This window comes from Cyanistes caeruleus, chromosome 20, assembly GCF_971803275.1.
Source record: "Cyanistes caeruleus chromosome 20, bCyaCae1.hap1.1, whole genome shotgun sequence".
NCBI lineage: Eukaryota > Metazoa > Chordata > Aves > Passeriformes > Paridae > Cyanistes > Cyanistes caeruleus.
In genome coordinates this window covers 4,664,121-4,680,650 of record NC_141720.1, presented here as the reverse complement: position 1 = coordinate 4,680,650, position 16,530 = coordinate 4,664,121, and the positions used below count along the sequence as shown (strand labels likewise).

At 45.8% G+C, this 16,530-nt stretch overlaps 1 protein-coding gene and 1 long non-coding RNA gene across 27 annotated transcripts in view; one reads left to right on the top strand and one right to left on the bottom strand.

Annotated features, from left to right (window-relative positions):
- DNM1 (dynamin 1) overlaps nucleotides 1-16,530 on the top strand; it is a 64,882-nt gene that overhangs the window by 42,964 nt on the left and 5,388 nt on the right. For 9 of the 26 annotated variants that reach the window (XM_086857982.1, XM_086857977.1, XM_086857975.1 and 6 more), the window contains 6 exons: nucleotides 8,208-8,317; nucleotides 8,906-9,017; nucleotides 10,248-10,259; nucleotides 11,525-11,695; nucleotides 11,870-12,111; nucleotides 12,473-12,679. In XM_086857982.1, the coding sequence (XP_086714108.1) occupies nucleotides 8,208-8,317; nucleotides 8,906-9,017; nucleotides 10,248-10,259; nucleotides 11,525-11,695; nucleotides 11,870-12,111; nucleotides 12,473-12,679 (854 nt within the window). Of the gene's footprint in view, nucleotides 1-8,207; nucleotides 8,318-8,905; nucleotides 9,018-10,247; nucleotides 10,260-11,524; nucleotides 11,696-11,869; nucleotides 12,112-12,472; nucleotides 12,680-14,352; nucleotides 14,993-16,000; nucleotides 16,038-16,530 lie in introns of those variants that run through there. The other 17 variants (XM_086857990.1, XM_086857989.1, XM_086857991.1 and 14 more) reach the window with 9 other exon arrangements.
- Nucleotides 2,058-3,502, bottom strand: LOC111936963 (uncharacterized). Its single transcript, XR_002868364.2, has 2 exons — nucleotides 3,245-3,502; nucleotides 2,058-2,951 (listed from the first exon to the last, which is right to left on the bottom strand). It is a non-coding gene; the product is annotated as an uncharacterized LOC111936963 (long non-coding RNA).

Genomic DNA, 16,530 nt, shown 5'->3' with positions numbered 1-16,530 from the left:
TCAGGAGAACTCCTGTCCTCTTCAGCTCCTGAAACAATCTCATGTGTTTTTAAAGTTTGTACACCATGATCTTTGCTTCAACTCTGGAAGGAAGAGGGGGAGGCTGTATCTGCCCCACCCTGCACTTCTGTGGGCTCTCTTGTCCTAGTTCCCCTGTGCTCTGGCTGCTTTCCAGAGGAACAAGGAGAAAGCTGAATCTGCCTTTTGTGGATGAAAGTGCTGCTAGCAAAACTGTGGGTGCTGATGGGGGAAGGAGCAGGGTGAGGTGGTGTGTGGTGGGATAGGGGCGAAGGCTAGTCCTGCACCTCTGGGGCCAGGAGGATTGGGGACACTGCCTCTCCCTGCCCTGTCCCACAAGCCAGGACCCAGTGTCTGCAGAATGAAGACATCTGGACCCCATTAGTGAAATACCAGTCTTTCCGCAGCACTGGCTTGTTTTTTCTCTGCCTCTGAAGAAAGGAACTGAAGCTTAAAATGTCTTAAAGGGCCCAGCATTACATGTTAGCAGGGATATATGGCTGTTGATGCTCTGGAGGGGCCTGAAGGAGTGTGCTGGGGAATGGGAGGGGAAGGAAAGAGTGGGCCAAGCGGGGGTGGAAAGTTGGCTTCCCACTCTGCCTTGCTGCCAAGAGCATGTGTGTGTGCTCCTGGGCTCTCTGTTTTTCTTCCTGTCTCCTTTCAATGAGTCAAACACTGGCCCCATGGAGAGTGGCCCCACAGAAAGCTTGGCCTCCCAGGACCTGGCGACCCTCCTGAGGTACCTGCATCTCCTGAACCCTGTGGGATCATGCTGCAGGCCAGCAGTGAGGAGGAGAGATGGGGAGGAGCCTGCTCAGGCTGCTGCCAGTACAGAGTGAGGTTTCCTTGCTCAGGGAGGCCATAGCATCCCAGTGGAGCAGCAGCACAGCAGCAGATCATGCTGGCTGCTCAGCAAGCGCCACAGTGGACATGATACAAGAATTTTATTTGAATACTCCTTCTGCCCAGATCCCTTATGCAATGCACAGTGCCTGTGACTCTGCAGGGCTTTCCTGCCTGCTAGAAGAGGGTCTGTGAGCTTGGAGAGAGCTGCTGGTGACAGGGACCTTGTAGGCAGGATGGAATGATGAGCACTGTGCTCTGTGGTTCCTGCCATTAAAGCTCACTCCCTGCTCTGCAGGGTGACTGTTCCTGCTGGAGTGCCTGTGTGCCACTGTGTGCTGGAGTGTTTGCACAGCTGGGTGGATGGATATGTCTACTGCTTCCTTTGGGAATTTGTGTGAATGTGCAATACAGATGGAACCTTTTGTCCTTACTCAGGTAAATCATGTATTAGAAGTTTGGGTCTCGTGTGAATGGGTGCCTACATTAGATAAATGTCCTTATTTGCTTGTGTGAAGGTATTCACGTTGCATGCAATGTCACTGCATTTGAGACCTCTATGTGTACAAAGAGGGATGACTGCAGAGTTTTAGGTACTTTAGGTGCATGTGGGTGTTTCGTATTCCTTACAGATTGTGTTGATTCCTGATGCATCAGTTGTTTGTTGAGCTTCTTCTCCGTCTTCATGCCTTCTCTTTTGCTTGAAACGTATTCTTGCCCTGGAGAAGATGTGACCTTATTGACAGTCACTAGATAGCTGCATATTCTGTACCTGTTAGTGTCTCTTACCCAACTCTAGTTTACAAATAAACTCATGGATCAATAGAGATTGTCCCCCCCACTGCATACATGCGCTTCCCTCTTCTCTAGCCCCCCTTCCCACTCCCCAGTCCATGTCCTTGAGGCTCAGATCAGCTGGTAGAAATCCTTTTTCTTTACTCAGATGCTCCCAGTCATTAGAAGCTTGCTGTGATGAGTTGGCTGCAGTCAAGTTGTTGCATCCAGCTTGTTTTAAAGAACATACGAGCAGGTCTGCTCTGAGGTGGTTCCTCTCCTCCTTTCGTGCTGCTCTCAGGTGCTCTCTGGAACATGTTCATTTTCTTTACATTCTCTGTGGAGCCTTTTCATTCATGCACTTATTTTTTTTCACAAGTGTATGTTTTCTCATAACCTTACTCAGTTTTAATCAGTCCTCATTTATGCTTTCACTCAGTTTCTTTTCTTTCTCTGGCAGACAAACATCAAAGCAAACACAACATCCAGAGCATCCAAACCTCCAACTTTGAATACCTTGTGGGTTTTTCTTTGTATTATGACCAAAATTCTTTACACTATGAAATCCCTTTCTCCAGTCACCTTTCAGTACTTGAACCTGCCTTCTCATGTAGCACAACACACCGCAGTTGTGACTCTTGACAGGCCTGTGTGTTTATTTCTGCATTTTATGGCAAAGCTTAGCGTGAAACACAAGCCATCCTGAACACAGCTACTTTAGGACAAGCACATGAAACTGAAAGAAATAAGAATGGAATGAGAGACAAAGGAGAAATAAGAGGGTTGTGAGTAGGCTGGTGAACAGGCAGGTAAAAGTGATGATCAGGCATGGCTCCAAAAGGTTAGACCCCCCAGGCTGAGGGATGAGTGACCTCTGCATGCAGCCATCCCCAGAGCCCACCCTCTCCAAGCATGTCCCTCTGCCGTGCAGGTGTTGCCGTCCCCGTGCAGCACTGGCAGTGTGTGGTGTATCCCAGCACAGCCTAACCAATGTGCAGACTACTGTACAATCTCGTAGTCCTGAACAGGTAGTCTGAACACTGGGCAGACGGAGTGGAGCCTCTGCGATCTGCTCTCCGGCAATCAGCAGCTCATTAGTCCTTTCCCCTCCCTGCTTTTGGGATGGGGTTGTGCAGGGCAGAGATGGGGTGAACGAAAGTCCAAGTCCTGATTGGAAAAACATCCTCCTCTGGCAGCTGGGGGAGAAGAAATGTTGCTCCCTGCATGTTTCCAATTTGGAGCAAGTTTCCAAGCGCCTTCCTCTTCCAATGCTGGTGTCAGGCTGGTACCTGGATTCCACCTGGGATATGCTGCACCTTTTTAGAAAGAGAAAAAAAAAAAATAAAAATCGATTATTGCAGTTTGAGGAGGAAATGCTGTGAAGTCTTGGCTGTCACCCAGGTGTGCAGAACTTGTTGCTTCATTCAACTCCTTTTCTTCCCCATGGAGCTGTGTGGGAGGATCCTCAGGCCCCATGCACCCTCATCTCGTCCTGAAGATCAGCGGGTCCAGAGCAAAGCTCAAACAGAACCAGCCTTCCCAAGCCCTCCAGAAGGTCCTTTGACAGGGCTGCAGAAGGCAACCTTGGCCAGTTGCCCTTGCAGCTCACCTCTGGCTGCTGCAGGAGCAATCCACATCCCTTCTTTCTCACTATGCCCTGGCATTGTTGAGCCTCCCTCCCTCTTCTGGTTTTTGCTCCCTCCCTTCTTGCTTCCCTTCTGTCCTTCTGCCTCACTTGACGTGGCAGTGGAAGACTAACTAGACTCGAGGGAGGAGCTTGCTGGCTGCTGGGAAGGCAGAGTTTGGCAGGAAGTGAGTGGCTGACGGATGGGGTTGCGCGGGGGAAAGGAAGGTTCCCCTACCCTGCATGGAAACTTGAGGAATGCTGTCGCTTTCTGTGACGCCTGGCTCTCATGTAGTGATTCCAGATGTTAGTCCCTGCCCACACGATTTGCTCTTTCTCCCTGTACTGCAGGGATAAAGAAGACTTTATTCACGTGTCTCCCTTCTAGGATTCCTTCTCCTGGTGTGGATGGTTAAGATTTGTGACCAAAAATATGAACACTTGGAACTCCCATCTTGGCACTGACCATGCACTGGGGAGATGTAACCCACCCTCACTCGGGGGTGTGAAACACTTACCAAAGCAAGTCAGACACTCTGGGATGGTTCATCCCTGCCCTGGCACAAGGACAGGGAGAAGTGCCTGGTTTCCTTTGTGAAGGCTGGAGGGCATGACTGTGACCTTAGAGGGGTCATGACAGTCGAGTTTTGGACACTGTAATCTCTCTCAAGCAATTCAGGTTTCTGCCTGTGCTTCCTCATAAACCCCTTGATGGCTTCCTGGGATTGCACTTGGCTGCAGGTTTAGGTCTGTGTGTTATTTCAGCTGATGTGAATAAAAATCTTTACTTTTGTGCAGGTGAGTTAATTACCATTGCTGTGCTTACTAAGCCAACAGTAATGGTTGTGATTAATCACATGAGTCCAGGTCTAGTGTCTACAGAGCTTTTGAACTAAATCAGCTTAAAATCTTAGGATGTGTTAAGTTAAACCAAGGCAGCTTTCTGATGTAAACAAGCCATTACAGCTGCTCTGCAGTGTGGGGGAGGACTCATTCCTATAAATTATGTTCTGAGGGTAAAAGTGATGCAGGTGGGCTGTGTCTGGGAAACATGGTCTCAAGATGTGTGTATGTAGTGGGATGACCAGGGCTTCCTGGAGGAATCACGTATCAGAAATTCAGCTCTTCTGCTTGCTAACACAAGAAGCAGAAAGCAGTTGGTAACATTTTGTTTGGGGGAGTGGAGTGGTCGGTTCAGCTTGAAAAGCTTAGCTCACTTCTTTCAAATATTCCAAACTGTTTTTCAGAGGCTTTTCCTAATAATCTTTTAGTGTGCATGTATTCATGCAGTGTGTTTATTATAAATTATGATGTTAATGTTTCTCCATTGCAGTAGAGTTTTATTACTGGAGTTCCCAAAGTGCCTTGCATGCGTTTAACAGAAACAATTTTACTGAAACTCCAGGCATCTCTGGGGTAGGTTTGTTTACCTGTAATTCTTTACATCTTACAGGAGAGAAAGGAGATCAAGAGGTTTAAGCAAGATGAATTTCTTCTAATTTCACACAGCCCCCAATTAAAACAGTGGCAATGTCTTCTCCCATATCCACAGACCCTTGTCTCTGTGCAGAAGGTGTTTGTCATAACAGCTACAGGGAAACCTTTAATTAGTTTATTTATGCTCCAAATGCAAACTGAGACCTAATAATTCTGCCAATTACTTTCTTGTGCTGTGAGTGCCAATTTCCAACCTTAGGGAGCCCACACATGCATCTGTTAGCTTCATTTTGCATGTATCCAAGAGCAGGAAAATTTACTTTGCTGCTGAGGCAATCCAGGTGAATGGAGGGAGTGCTTGGAATCAGGTTGGCTTGCTGCCTGCTGAATAATGTGAACTTCTTGTAGGTTATTACCTATAGATTAGCAACAAATAATTCAGGTGATAGTGCCAGTTATTGCTACATCTGGCCAAAACCGACCTCTAGGATTTGGCCACCATAAGGAAATGTGTAGTAGCAATAAAAGAGATTTGGAATATCAGGCTGCAAATGCAGAATCACTTTTTTTCCTGCAGTTGTTGTGCTTTCCACTCCACAACTGGAATGGCTCATGGATCCTGGTCGGCTTCCTGGCCATGTGTATTTTCTTTCCCTGGTAGATGCAAAGTACAGAGCCATATGGCTGTATTCTGCACTGTGCCGGGGGCGGGGGAGTAATCCTCTGGCACTTATCCTGCCTCTGCAAGGAGCTTGCAGTCATCTCTTTCTGCAGGTTTCCATGCAGGCTGAGACTCCTGTGGGGAGCAGCAGCCCTGATGAGGGGTGTAGACCCTGTGTCTACAATATTCCCAAGCCAGTGCTGAGCACCATGTTCTGTTTTAAACAGTCTGGGGGCTGCACCTCCCCTTGGCCTCATGGCTCTACAGATTAACTCACAGCCAACGAGCACATTTTATATAACACGTACTTCACTGCTGAGGGAGAGTTTTGCCTGATTTTTTTTTTTTTTTCTTCTCCTTATTGATGAAGGGCAATATGAGCAACATAAGCCTCTTGGGATCAAACTGAGGACTTTGAATATAGGATTTCATGAACTACTTCTCCATTTCAATGTGTGCTGGCTCTTCTTTCTCAACTCCAAGACTGGAAAGCTAGAGAGAGAGAAGCCCTTTTCCCCTCTTGGCCAGGATGCTGCTCAGCCATAGCACACCCTGCCAGATTGCTAACATATGGGCAGAGCACTCAGCCAAAGTTTTGAGAGGCTCAGCCCTTGGCAGCTCATTCCCCACTTTCCTGTCTCTACATTCAGGAAATGAAGTCAGATTGTTGATATAAAACAGGCTGGGTTGAAAACTGAGAGGCTGGAAAGGCTGAAGTGGGGGACTGGGAAGGGGGAGGTGTGAGGAGATGGGGAGCAGCAGGGGCTCATTGCAGCTTGCCTGGCTTGGGGGCTTCTTGTCTTGTGCCCACGTCATCCACTTGATTGCTCTTGCTACCTCCACCTCAAGGACTGATAAGTTGTCCTGGCAGACAGATATTTTGTCTTCCCTGTGGTCTGTGGCAAGATCAGCATGTGGAGATAGTGCTGTCCTGATCACATGGCAGCATTTATGTGAGAGCTTGGAAAGGGTGAAAGTTGAAACTCTGGCAAAGAGCATGTTGTTTCCATATCAGGGACATGGAATTCCCTTACTTTTTGACATTTCTTTCTTAAGAATGACACCATTGCAGAACTTGTATGGAATTATGTGGGTCTAATGCAGAAGGTTTTTCTCAGACATCTTTAACATTGGTAGTTTTTTTGTATTTGTTGGGTGGGGTTTTTTGTTGGTTTGGGGTATTTTTGTTTCTTTTGGTTTTTTAAATTTTGTTGTTGTTTTTTATTTTTGGTGGGGTTTTTGGGTGGGGTTTTTTTTGGGGGTGGGGTGGGATGGAGATGGTTGGTGGTTTTTTTACTAGCCCACTGGCTAGGGATGGTGGAGTGAATGCAGGGAGCTCCAGTTAAGTGAGGCTGCAGAGGGGATGTTCTGACTCAGCCAGGGACTAGCAGTTGGTATTGTTCTCTTCTAGGTCACTAGTTCAGCCTCAGTCAGCATAATAATAATTCAGAGTAATAGAAAGCTGCAAGTTGTTTGTGGCTCACAGAATCTGAAGTAGTCTGTGTAGCTTTGAGACCAGCATGTGGCTGACAGATACCCATTAGAAAAACTCCTGCCCGTATCTAATTAAAAGTGATCAGCAGTATTAGAAAGTCCAGGGAAATTTGTTTGGAAGAATTCTCCTGTTTTCCTCACCTGGCATCTTTGAGAGAGAGTATGGCAACAGCCCAAGTGATCTCTTCTGTTTTCTAGGTGCGGTTTTTTGGGATACTCTCATTGCATATGATTTGTAATGACAGGTACAGTTTGATCTTTGGGGTATCTCAGACCTGTGAGGTGCTGGTATCCTTAGCAAACTCAAGTCAATTTAGCTGATGCTTAAGAGGATGTTAGGCTGGAGTTGGCATTGTCTGGGTATTCGAGCTCAGCAGCTTTGTCACTTGTACCTGCTCCTCTGCCCTGCCCTTCCTTCCTGTTCAGCTCTTCAGCATCTCTCCTCACTGACCATCCTTGTTTTCCATACTGTTTTCCCCAAGAGTGATCATGTTGTTCGAAGCCAGGAGAGGTCTACAAACACACAAGATCTCACAAGGGGATGGTCACACGTGCTTGCTTTGCACGTAGGAGTATGCTCTGGTTTTGGTTTACTCTTGGATATCTGCATTCTGCCTTTTGGAGACCAGTGTGAGGGCTCCCTCTCTTGTTATGCTGGGGTATAATTCCCAGCTGGAGCAGGATGCTCTGAATGAGGGCCTTAAACCAAATTCAATTCTGTTAATTTGCTGTAGATACAGATTTGAGATTAAGCAGGGGTTATAATTTCTGACAGTTTCTGAATGCAAATGTGAAAGTTAAAGTCAAGTCTTTATGTTTTTGTTTTTTATGAAAGTGAAGTGTTCACAGTAACTAATAGCATGTTAGCACTAGGACAGTGATAGGATGAAGTAACAAAATCAGCAAGTCAGGTTTTCTGAATAGGTAAATTTGAGAGATATATATAAAAAATACATATATTTAGCATAATATATAACATCAGGGTTTATTGACACATAACTTCTGTATCAAACCAGCTTCTCTGTTACATACCTGGGTTTTCCTGAACCTGGACTGACCCCTTTGCTAAGAGGAGTGGGACCACAGTGCTGAGCACAATCAGGGGAAGTTGGACATTGCTGTGTTGGTGCCTGGTCCTGGAGAAGTTAATGGGACAGAGCTGTTGGGCCACATCACAAAAGAAGGACAAACTCTTTTTTCCAGATTTCCCCTTTTCACACAGACTCAAGGAAACAGAGGACCTGGGTCTGAGAATGCCTTTCTCTTGATGTGGGGCCCTGTTGCTGATGCTCCATGCTGGCAGAGCAGAAGCACCTCTGGAGCAGGGAGTTACTTGTTCCTCATTGCCTTTTCCAGGAGAAGGAGAAGAAGTACATGTTACCAGTGGATAACCTGAAGCTGCGAGATGTGGAGAAGGGGTTCATGTCCAGCAAGCACATCTTTGCTCTCTTCAACACTGAACAGAGGTATGCTCCCATCTCAGCACACCAAGCTGCTGGAGCTAAGGACAGCATTTATGTAACAGAGTAGGGATGAGTGTGTTAGGATAGCTGTCCAGGAAAGATGTGAGTGTCCTTTCAGGACAGCCACTTTTGAAGGAGATGGGAGGACTTAACTTCATTCCTTCTGATCTTACAGATATGTATAATTTTCCTTTTGTTTGCCAGTGCATGGCTTGTGGTGTGAACTTAACCCTTCACCCTTTTGGTGTGGTTACCTCAGTCTGCCTGTGGCTGGGATATATATTTATAATCACAATGTTCTTGGTTGGTGACTAGAGAAACCCATAGCACCTGGGATGGCTGGAGGAGTCTAGCAGCAAGCAGAATTAAAAAGTGGATCTTTTTCAGGCCTTGTTGAAACATACAACTGATTTGAGAGCAATCAAACTTTATTAAAAAGAAATAAAAGTTCCTTTTGCAGGGTCATCATGAGGTTCCTAGCAAGGGATCAAATGCCTCTGTCTTAAAATGACAGGAGGATTCCCTAGCCATTGATATCTTCATCAAATACAGTTGCAAGAGAGAATAATAAAATATGTGTCTTCCTTTTAGGAATGTTTACAAGGACTACCGGCAGCTGGAGCTGGCCTGTGAGACCCAGGAGGAGGTGGATAGCTGGAAGGCTTCCTTCCTTCGTGCAGGGGTCTACCCAGAGCGTGTTGGGGTAAGTGACAGTTGTAATAATGGGATAGGGAGGAACACAGCAGGTGTCTTGAGAAGGATAACTCCATCTTCTTGTGATAAAAATAAGTCTGTGAAGGTTTTGTGTCTTTCCAGAGGTGAGAATCTTTCATAATTAAAAAAATTTTTGTTATGTCCTGGTGCTTCCATTAGGGAAGCTTGAGAAAAAGTAACTGACAGCTTCAAAGAGAAGCCAAAGTAGGAAAAGACTGCCTTGATAAATCCCTCTAGCAGTCCTGTTTTGTGGACATTAAATTCACAATATGAGGGTGACATTTAACTACCATGACTACTAACTGGTATGGTATCCACTGAGCAAAAGCACCATTCCTTTTTGGTAACTCTGTACAGCCTTATTAGGAACTTCCTGACTTAGCAGTTGTTTTCCCTTTCCTTCCTCCAACTAATTAGGGAGGGACGGTTTCTGAATTATTCTTTTGCTTGGTATGCAAATATAAATAATATACATTTTTCTTTGCTCTAATATGCTCTTTTAGCAAGAATTCTTATCTCTTCCCTTCTTGTCCCACAGCACTTATTGTCAGCATTATTTTCTGCTTTCAAAGTATCTTCTAGACAATTGTGGTATTTGTTTCCATTCAAAGCTTTTCCTGTTCCTTTGTGAGAGGAAGCTGCTATAAATAGTTTTCTCATTAGAAAAGTGATAATTGCTTTTCTGTTTGTGTTTGTTGCTTCTAATAGATTTCTTACATTCATCTGTCCTGTTACAATTGAATATTGCTGACTTTGCCTTAAAGCATTTCCTAACAAACTGATAAGAGATTTTAAAAAGAGAGGGACTGGGCTTTAACAGTGACATGACTTCAAATTAGCTTTGAGCCAAACTGGGCCTCTTACCCACAGTGGCCATGGGCCACCAGTTGCTGTGCAAGTGGAGAGGTTTGATATGGGAACCCTGATCCCTGTCTCAAAAACACTGTAAGGAATGGCAGTGGCCCTTGCCAGGTAAGTAAGTTGTCCTTTGTTGTTAACAATACGGTTTCCTTTGCAGAGCATCCTACTTTTCAGTTTAGCTAAACAGTTCACTTGTTCCTCTTCTAGGTACTGATGTATTTTTAGTGGGATTGGTCTTTTGCTTGTCAATGCTGTTATGGGACCTTCTCCAAATTCTGAGACCAACTAAAAGTCATTTTTTATTTTTTGTCCCTTTTTGTTTTAATTTTTTCCACGTATGCTCAAACTGGCCTGCCAGGACAAGGACAAAGTAAGTCTGACCCCCTCTGCCTGTGTTGCCTCCTGGGGCTCTCACCAGAGAGCTCTCTCTCATTTTTTTTCTCCTTTTGTCACAATTTCCTGAGAGGCATTTGCTTCTTCTCCCTCTTTGTACCCTCTGTTGGATTCCTGCTGTCTGTTTCTGTTCTTGGTTTGAGTTTTCCTTTTTTCTTTTTATTCCTCCCTTTTTGTATGACTTCTGAATCTTGGTGCAAGCTTATTTTTGGGGTTTTTTTTTTACCCCCACTTTTTTTAAGTTGTCCTGTTTAACATCCACTTCCTTTACTTTGTTTCACACTGAGACCTTGCATTCCTACATTATGTAAGATCTTCTCAGCAAAAGCTCAAATGAACAAAAGAATTTGCCCTTTCTCATATATTTTGTTCCCCAAAACAAAAGAGAAGCCATTTCCTACATGGCAAATTGTTCAGACTAGGTCTGTTTAAAACAAAGATGTTTCAATGTACCGTCACAGGTTTGTTTTGGTTTTTTTTAAATAAGCATTGAGGAAGGCAGCAGTTCTTTCATGCTTCAGAGCTTTGAAATTGATGCCAAATGGAGGAGCCTTGGAGATTGCTTGCTGTCAAACAGCACAGTCCAGGTTTTACCTTACAGAATAAACAATGTACTTCAGGCAAACAAGAAGAAATTCATCTGCTTGGTGTGAAAGAAAAGATAATTATAACTTACGATGCAGGAGTTGCAGTTGAAGTGATAGCAAAGTTTTCTAGTTGATTCCATCTACTTATGGTCAGCCTGAGAGGAGCAGTCATTTCACTTCTCTGTATCTGTTTTCTCATTTGTATAATGAGGACAAAGATGCAGCATGGCAGAGAGCCTATGAGACTTAATTTATGGTGAATGATTCTTGGTTTTAACTGACTCTGGTCATGGAAAACCCAGATCAAATGAAGAACCTTTCAGGAAGCTGTAAACATTAAAAAATAATGATACAGCTTTGAGTATGCACTGGAACCATAACCTCTGAACATGGGTCAGGAGTCCCTGTTGCCTTTCACCTTTTCTTAATAACTTTCTACTAAGAGAGCAGCTTTATTGCTAAAATTTCTCACATCTGAGCTGGAGAAGTCTCTATAAACTTTGTGCATTGACAATCACAGCTCAAAATGTAAGTTTAAATAAGTTTTATTTATTGCATGCGCTTCCTGCCTGTTCCCTTCTACTCTTCTCTTAGCTCTCATGAAAAGCCAATTTTGTGTTACATTTGAAGAGCCAATCTCTCCTTTTTTCTGCAGGCCAGTGAAGCAGAGGAGAATGGAGGAGACAGTTTCATGCACTCCATGGATCCTCAGCTGGAGAGACAAGTGGAAACGATCAGGAACCTGGTGGATTCCTACATGGCAATTGTCAACAAAACCATCAGAGACCTCATGCCGAAGACAATCATGCACCTCATGATAAACAATGTACTTATCACACTGTGGTCAATGGATGCGGGAGTGGCAGAAAGGGGAAAAATAGGGAGGGAGGAAAAGAATGAAGAAAAATGGAAGGCAGCGTGGAAGGAAGAGGTGGGGACAGAACAGAGCGCTTTGGGGAAAGGTGGTGAAAATTGATTCCCTCTCTCTGCTCACTTACAGACCAAGGACTTCATCCATTCAGAGCTGCTGGCAAACCTGTACTCCTGTGGTGACCAAAACACACTGATGGAGGAGTCGGCGGAGCAGGCCCAGCGACGCGACGAAATGCTGCGCATGTACCATGCTCTGAAAGAGGCCCTCAACATCATCGGGGACATCAACACCAGCACCATCAGCACCCCCATGCCCCCACCGGTGGACGACTCTTGGCTGCAGGTGCAGAGCGTACCGTCCGGACGCAGGTACCAGAGGCTCAGGGGGAGAGCCCCGCAGACCTGCCTGATGCCTCTTCAGTGCCTTGCTGGGGCCTCCCACTGAGACAGGGAGTCCTTCTCTTCTTCCTGTGGATGAAGAGCCCTGGGTATTTCTGCTGGCAGGCTCCTAGGACATATTTACAGAGATTGTTGAGACGTTCTAAACTCTTGGGTTGGATGGGGCTGGCGTAGTTTTGAAGGCAACCTGGGGCCTGGTGCGGCCCTTGAAAGCCAAAGGGTGGTGTGTAAAGTGATGTGAAGCTAAAGAGAGAAACACAGAAGGCAGCCTGTGGTGGCAGAGGGATCCCAGAGCTGTTGCTGCAGTTGAATGCCTTTGTTTGTTTGGCAGATCCCCCACATCCAGCCCCACGCCGCAGAGGAGAGCTCCTGCAGTGCCCCCAGCCAGACCTGGATCTCGTGGACCAGCTCCTGGGCCACCTCCTGCTGGTGGGTCCGCCCCCCCTGTGCCCTCCAGGCCAGGTGCCTCTCCTGATCCCTTCGGGCCCCCACCTCAGGTTCCTTCTCGGCCTAATCGTGCTCCTCCTGGTGTTCCCAGGTAAGTCCTGAAACACTGCTCGACACAGGTGGAGTATGTTCTGGTTTTGGGTTGGAGCCTTGGCAGCACTTGGCCTGCCTGGGCCATAGGAGGATAATGGAGGGCATGGTGTGGGTACAGCCTTTTGATATTTGAATTGGATCCAGAGGCAGGAGCATTATTGTCCTCTGAGATTTCATTTTATGGATGAGGCAATGCCAAGGCAGCTCTCAGAAACAGAGGGGCAGCTGTTTCTCTCTTCAAGCCACTATAAAGAATGTGGGAGAACACCTTGTACCCAAGGTTTACAGCAATTGTACCAATGCCTGTAGTCACCAGATAAATCACAGGACTGGGGTGAGATTCCCCTCTGTGTAGGGCTCCCCAGAGACTGAAGTTTCCCCTTTCCTCTTGGCCCAGAGTTCTTCAAGGTGAGTTGGAAGACCTTCAAAGTTGTTCAGTTGCTTTTTGACTAGGAGAGTATCACAGGATCACTGGCAGGGAAATGAATTCTTAGGCAGTTTTATTGTTTGTGTAATCAACTTCAGCATTTTCCAGTCTAGAGGGTTCAAATCACACAGCTTTGCTTTCCCATTAGGAAACTCATTTCTTTTCCTGTTCAGTCACTTCAGACACACTTCAACATAGTAATAAGGGATTATCCCCTGTTCAGCTGAATACGTGTTCCTGAACAAGACTTGGGAAGCAGTCTGGAACCAGGAATGCTTTTATGTTGGGTACTTAGTTTCCCTTGAGGAAGAGGAGGTAATTGCAGTGTTAAGAGCAAACATAACCAGAAGCTCCCCAGTGACATGCCAGAGGGAATGCTTCCCTTGTGGAAAACACCTCTCCAGTGGGTGCTGGTGGCACAGGTCTGAAACATTGCTATTTTCTGTGGAACCACCAAGCCTGTCAATGGCTGGGGGATGGTGTATGGCAGAGTGGGTTCAGCATTCCTCCTGTGATAGTGCCCAGCTCATCTTTGGCGCTGCCTGTTTGGAGAGAAGTGTTCTCAGCCAGGCCACAGACAGCCCAGAGGTGGATGAGTCCAGACAGCTGTATAGATCAGTTTCTGGACTTTGGTGTATGTAAATGGTTTTACTTTCTTGGTGCCTTTGCCCCTGTCCTTCCTATGCACCTTGATGCAGCTCCCACAGTAACTTGTCCTCACATACCTCAGTGTTGCCCTGGAGACTGTGGAGTCACCTATGGATGTCAGCATGCTTCTACTGTGTATTTTGGCTCCTGCTTCTTGTGACCCTGCCTTTCCATATATTGTTACTTTGTGGTTTTGTTTTCAGTATACTTACGCTTCTTTCTGTCTCCATCTTCCTCCTTTCACTCAGTTTCATTTCTTCACTCATGAAAAATATTCTATATACCTGGCCATCATGATAGGATTCCCCAAATGGGCTGAAATGAATTGGCCTTTTTTTGAAGAAATCTGTCATAGCCTATCTTAATGGCTTTTCTGCCTTTTGCATGAGGAGAAGGGCTTAGGGAAAGGTAGGGAAAACACCACTGGAGCAGAGGAGGAAAGAGTTTCACGTTTGACTGAGCAACCCCTTGGTTTAGGAGAGATGGTAGGTTGGATTGCATGCTACTGACTTGCCCTGATCTGGAGTTGAGAATGTAATTCCAGAAGCTGTGAAGTGTGATGCTCATTCTCTGATCCCCCTCTCTGATTCTTCCAGTTGTTCATAGACTCCTCCGGATCCTGATACCAGCTTGTCATTTGAGTTCACTGATGAATGGAGAATTTCCAATGACAAGGGACTCTTTCTCTTCCTCTCCTGTATATAGAATAAGAATGTTCCCTGCTAGCACTTGGACTCGGGTCCTTCTGCCATGGGTGAACGAATGCCATCTCCATTGTTGCTTTTTTAATACCCATCTTTCCCTTGCTAACCGGGCTGTGTAGTGTGCGTGGGGGAGAGGAACAAAGCTCTTGTGTTCGGCACGAGGGGGCTTTGATGGAGGAGCTGGTGGTGTGGAGTGAATACAAATATGTGGTGGTGGCTGGGTGGTATTTTGTGTGCTCACTGATGTCTGTGTAGAAGTTTGGTAGTTTTATGCCTCTGGTTTGAGCATCTGATTTTATGAATGATGAACTTAGACAAGTGTCACGCTGCTCCCTTTTCATAAACATAAGTGTCACATATAATCACCACATGTTACATTTTTTTGCACAGAAAGATTTTCCTGCATATAATTAAGGACACTTAAAACAAAGACCTACCATCCTGCTTCTGTGCTTAGCATTTACTCACTTTCCTGTGGAATGTGGAAGTCCATACAGACAAATAAATCATTTTGGGAGCTGAAAGTTATAAACCATCCAAGATTCTATCAGTGTGAAATGGACTGCATTTAGGATTTGACCTGGGAAAGAAATCTATGAAGGTATTCCCCCAGGTATTTAGACTCTTTACTTTAAAATAGTTTGATAGAAACTGTAGATGGAAGAGCTTGAAGGAGAATTAAGGAAGTTTCCGTGAGAATGACTCAACCACTGGAAAAATGTGTTGAAGGCATTAGTGGTTTCTCCATTGTTTGGTATCACAAGGGCATGGATTTGGGGTTACCTCCTGGCACGGATGGTTCTCACTGGCTGCTGTGCTGGCCAGTACAATGGGGACACATCACTGGAACTCCCAAAGGGTTCCTGGACACACAGTTTCAAGAGACAAATTATCTCCTTTGTGATTCAATAGCCTATGTCCATGCCCATGGCTGGGGGTTGGAACTAGATGATCTTTACGGTCCCTTCCAACCCAAGCCATTCTATGATAAGGTGACACAGCTGTATGACCTGAATTATTCAGGAGGTTGGACTAGCTGTTTTCATGATTTATGAACTTCAGAAAAACCTCCACCTGCTTTGTGCCTTTTGGGGTAGTGCTCAGGACTGCATCTTATCTCCTCTTTCCTGAGCTCTTTCTTAAACATTTTATATGGTCAGAAAATAGGACTCCTCGGTGAGAGACAAGCCCAACTACCTGTGCCCAGCTGGTGGGTGCTGAAACCTGGGTATGACACTGATGTGAATGTCAGCCTGGATTTGTGAGGAATTTGGGTGAGTGAGCAACAGCCAGTAGGTGTGTGGACAGATGGATGGGTTTTGATGCACCCCTGTGCATAACAGGGTCTGGATGTGTGTAAAGATGAGGCTATGAGTGTTTTCTGTGTGTTTGCAGTCCCCCTACTCATGCTATGTTTGAAGGGGGATGTGTGACTGTGGCTGTGCAAGCGCATGTGTATCTGTTCCACCTTCCTGACAGTCTGTGTGGCCTCTGCCTTGAACTGTCTGAACTGCCATGTTGATTTCGTGTTGTCTTTCAGAATCACTATCAGTGACCCCTGAGGACTGGCAGCCACGGTAGGTTTTGCACTCTCGCTGCAATGCATGAGTCACTGTGTCCCCATCCTCCAGCACTGCTCTGCAGCTCTCCTCTGCTGCCCAGTTCTTGTGTTAGTAACAGAGTCCCTTGTCTGATGAACCACCTCTGCCAGGATCTCATAAAGGGAGGAGTCTTGAACAGAAAAACCGGCTGATCAGAGACAGAGCAGCTGCTTGAGCTGCAGGAGCTGGGAAAGCTTCAGTACCTGATTTAAGGTCTGGAGGACCCTTTCTCTGCTTCTAAACAGAGAGGGTGGGATGGGGGAATGAGCTCTGACAACAAGGTCTAAACTGTGTCTTTTATTTGGCTTGTATCCACACTAACTGTAAGATCAGCTGAATAAACTCTGCTTTGATTTGGTCTGTCAGCTCTGTTAGGATCAAGACAGAGACTTGGGGAGCTGATAGTTCAGACTCCTCTTCTTATACTCTAATGTCTGGCTGGAGAAGTGCTCCCATCCTCACTGTATCC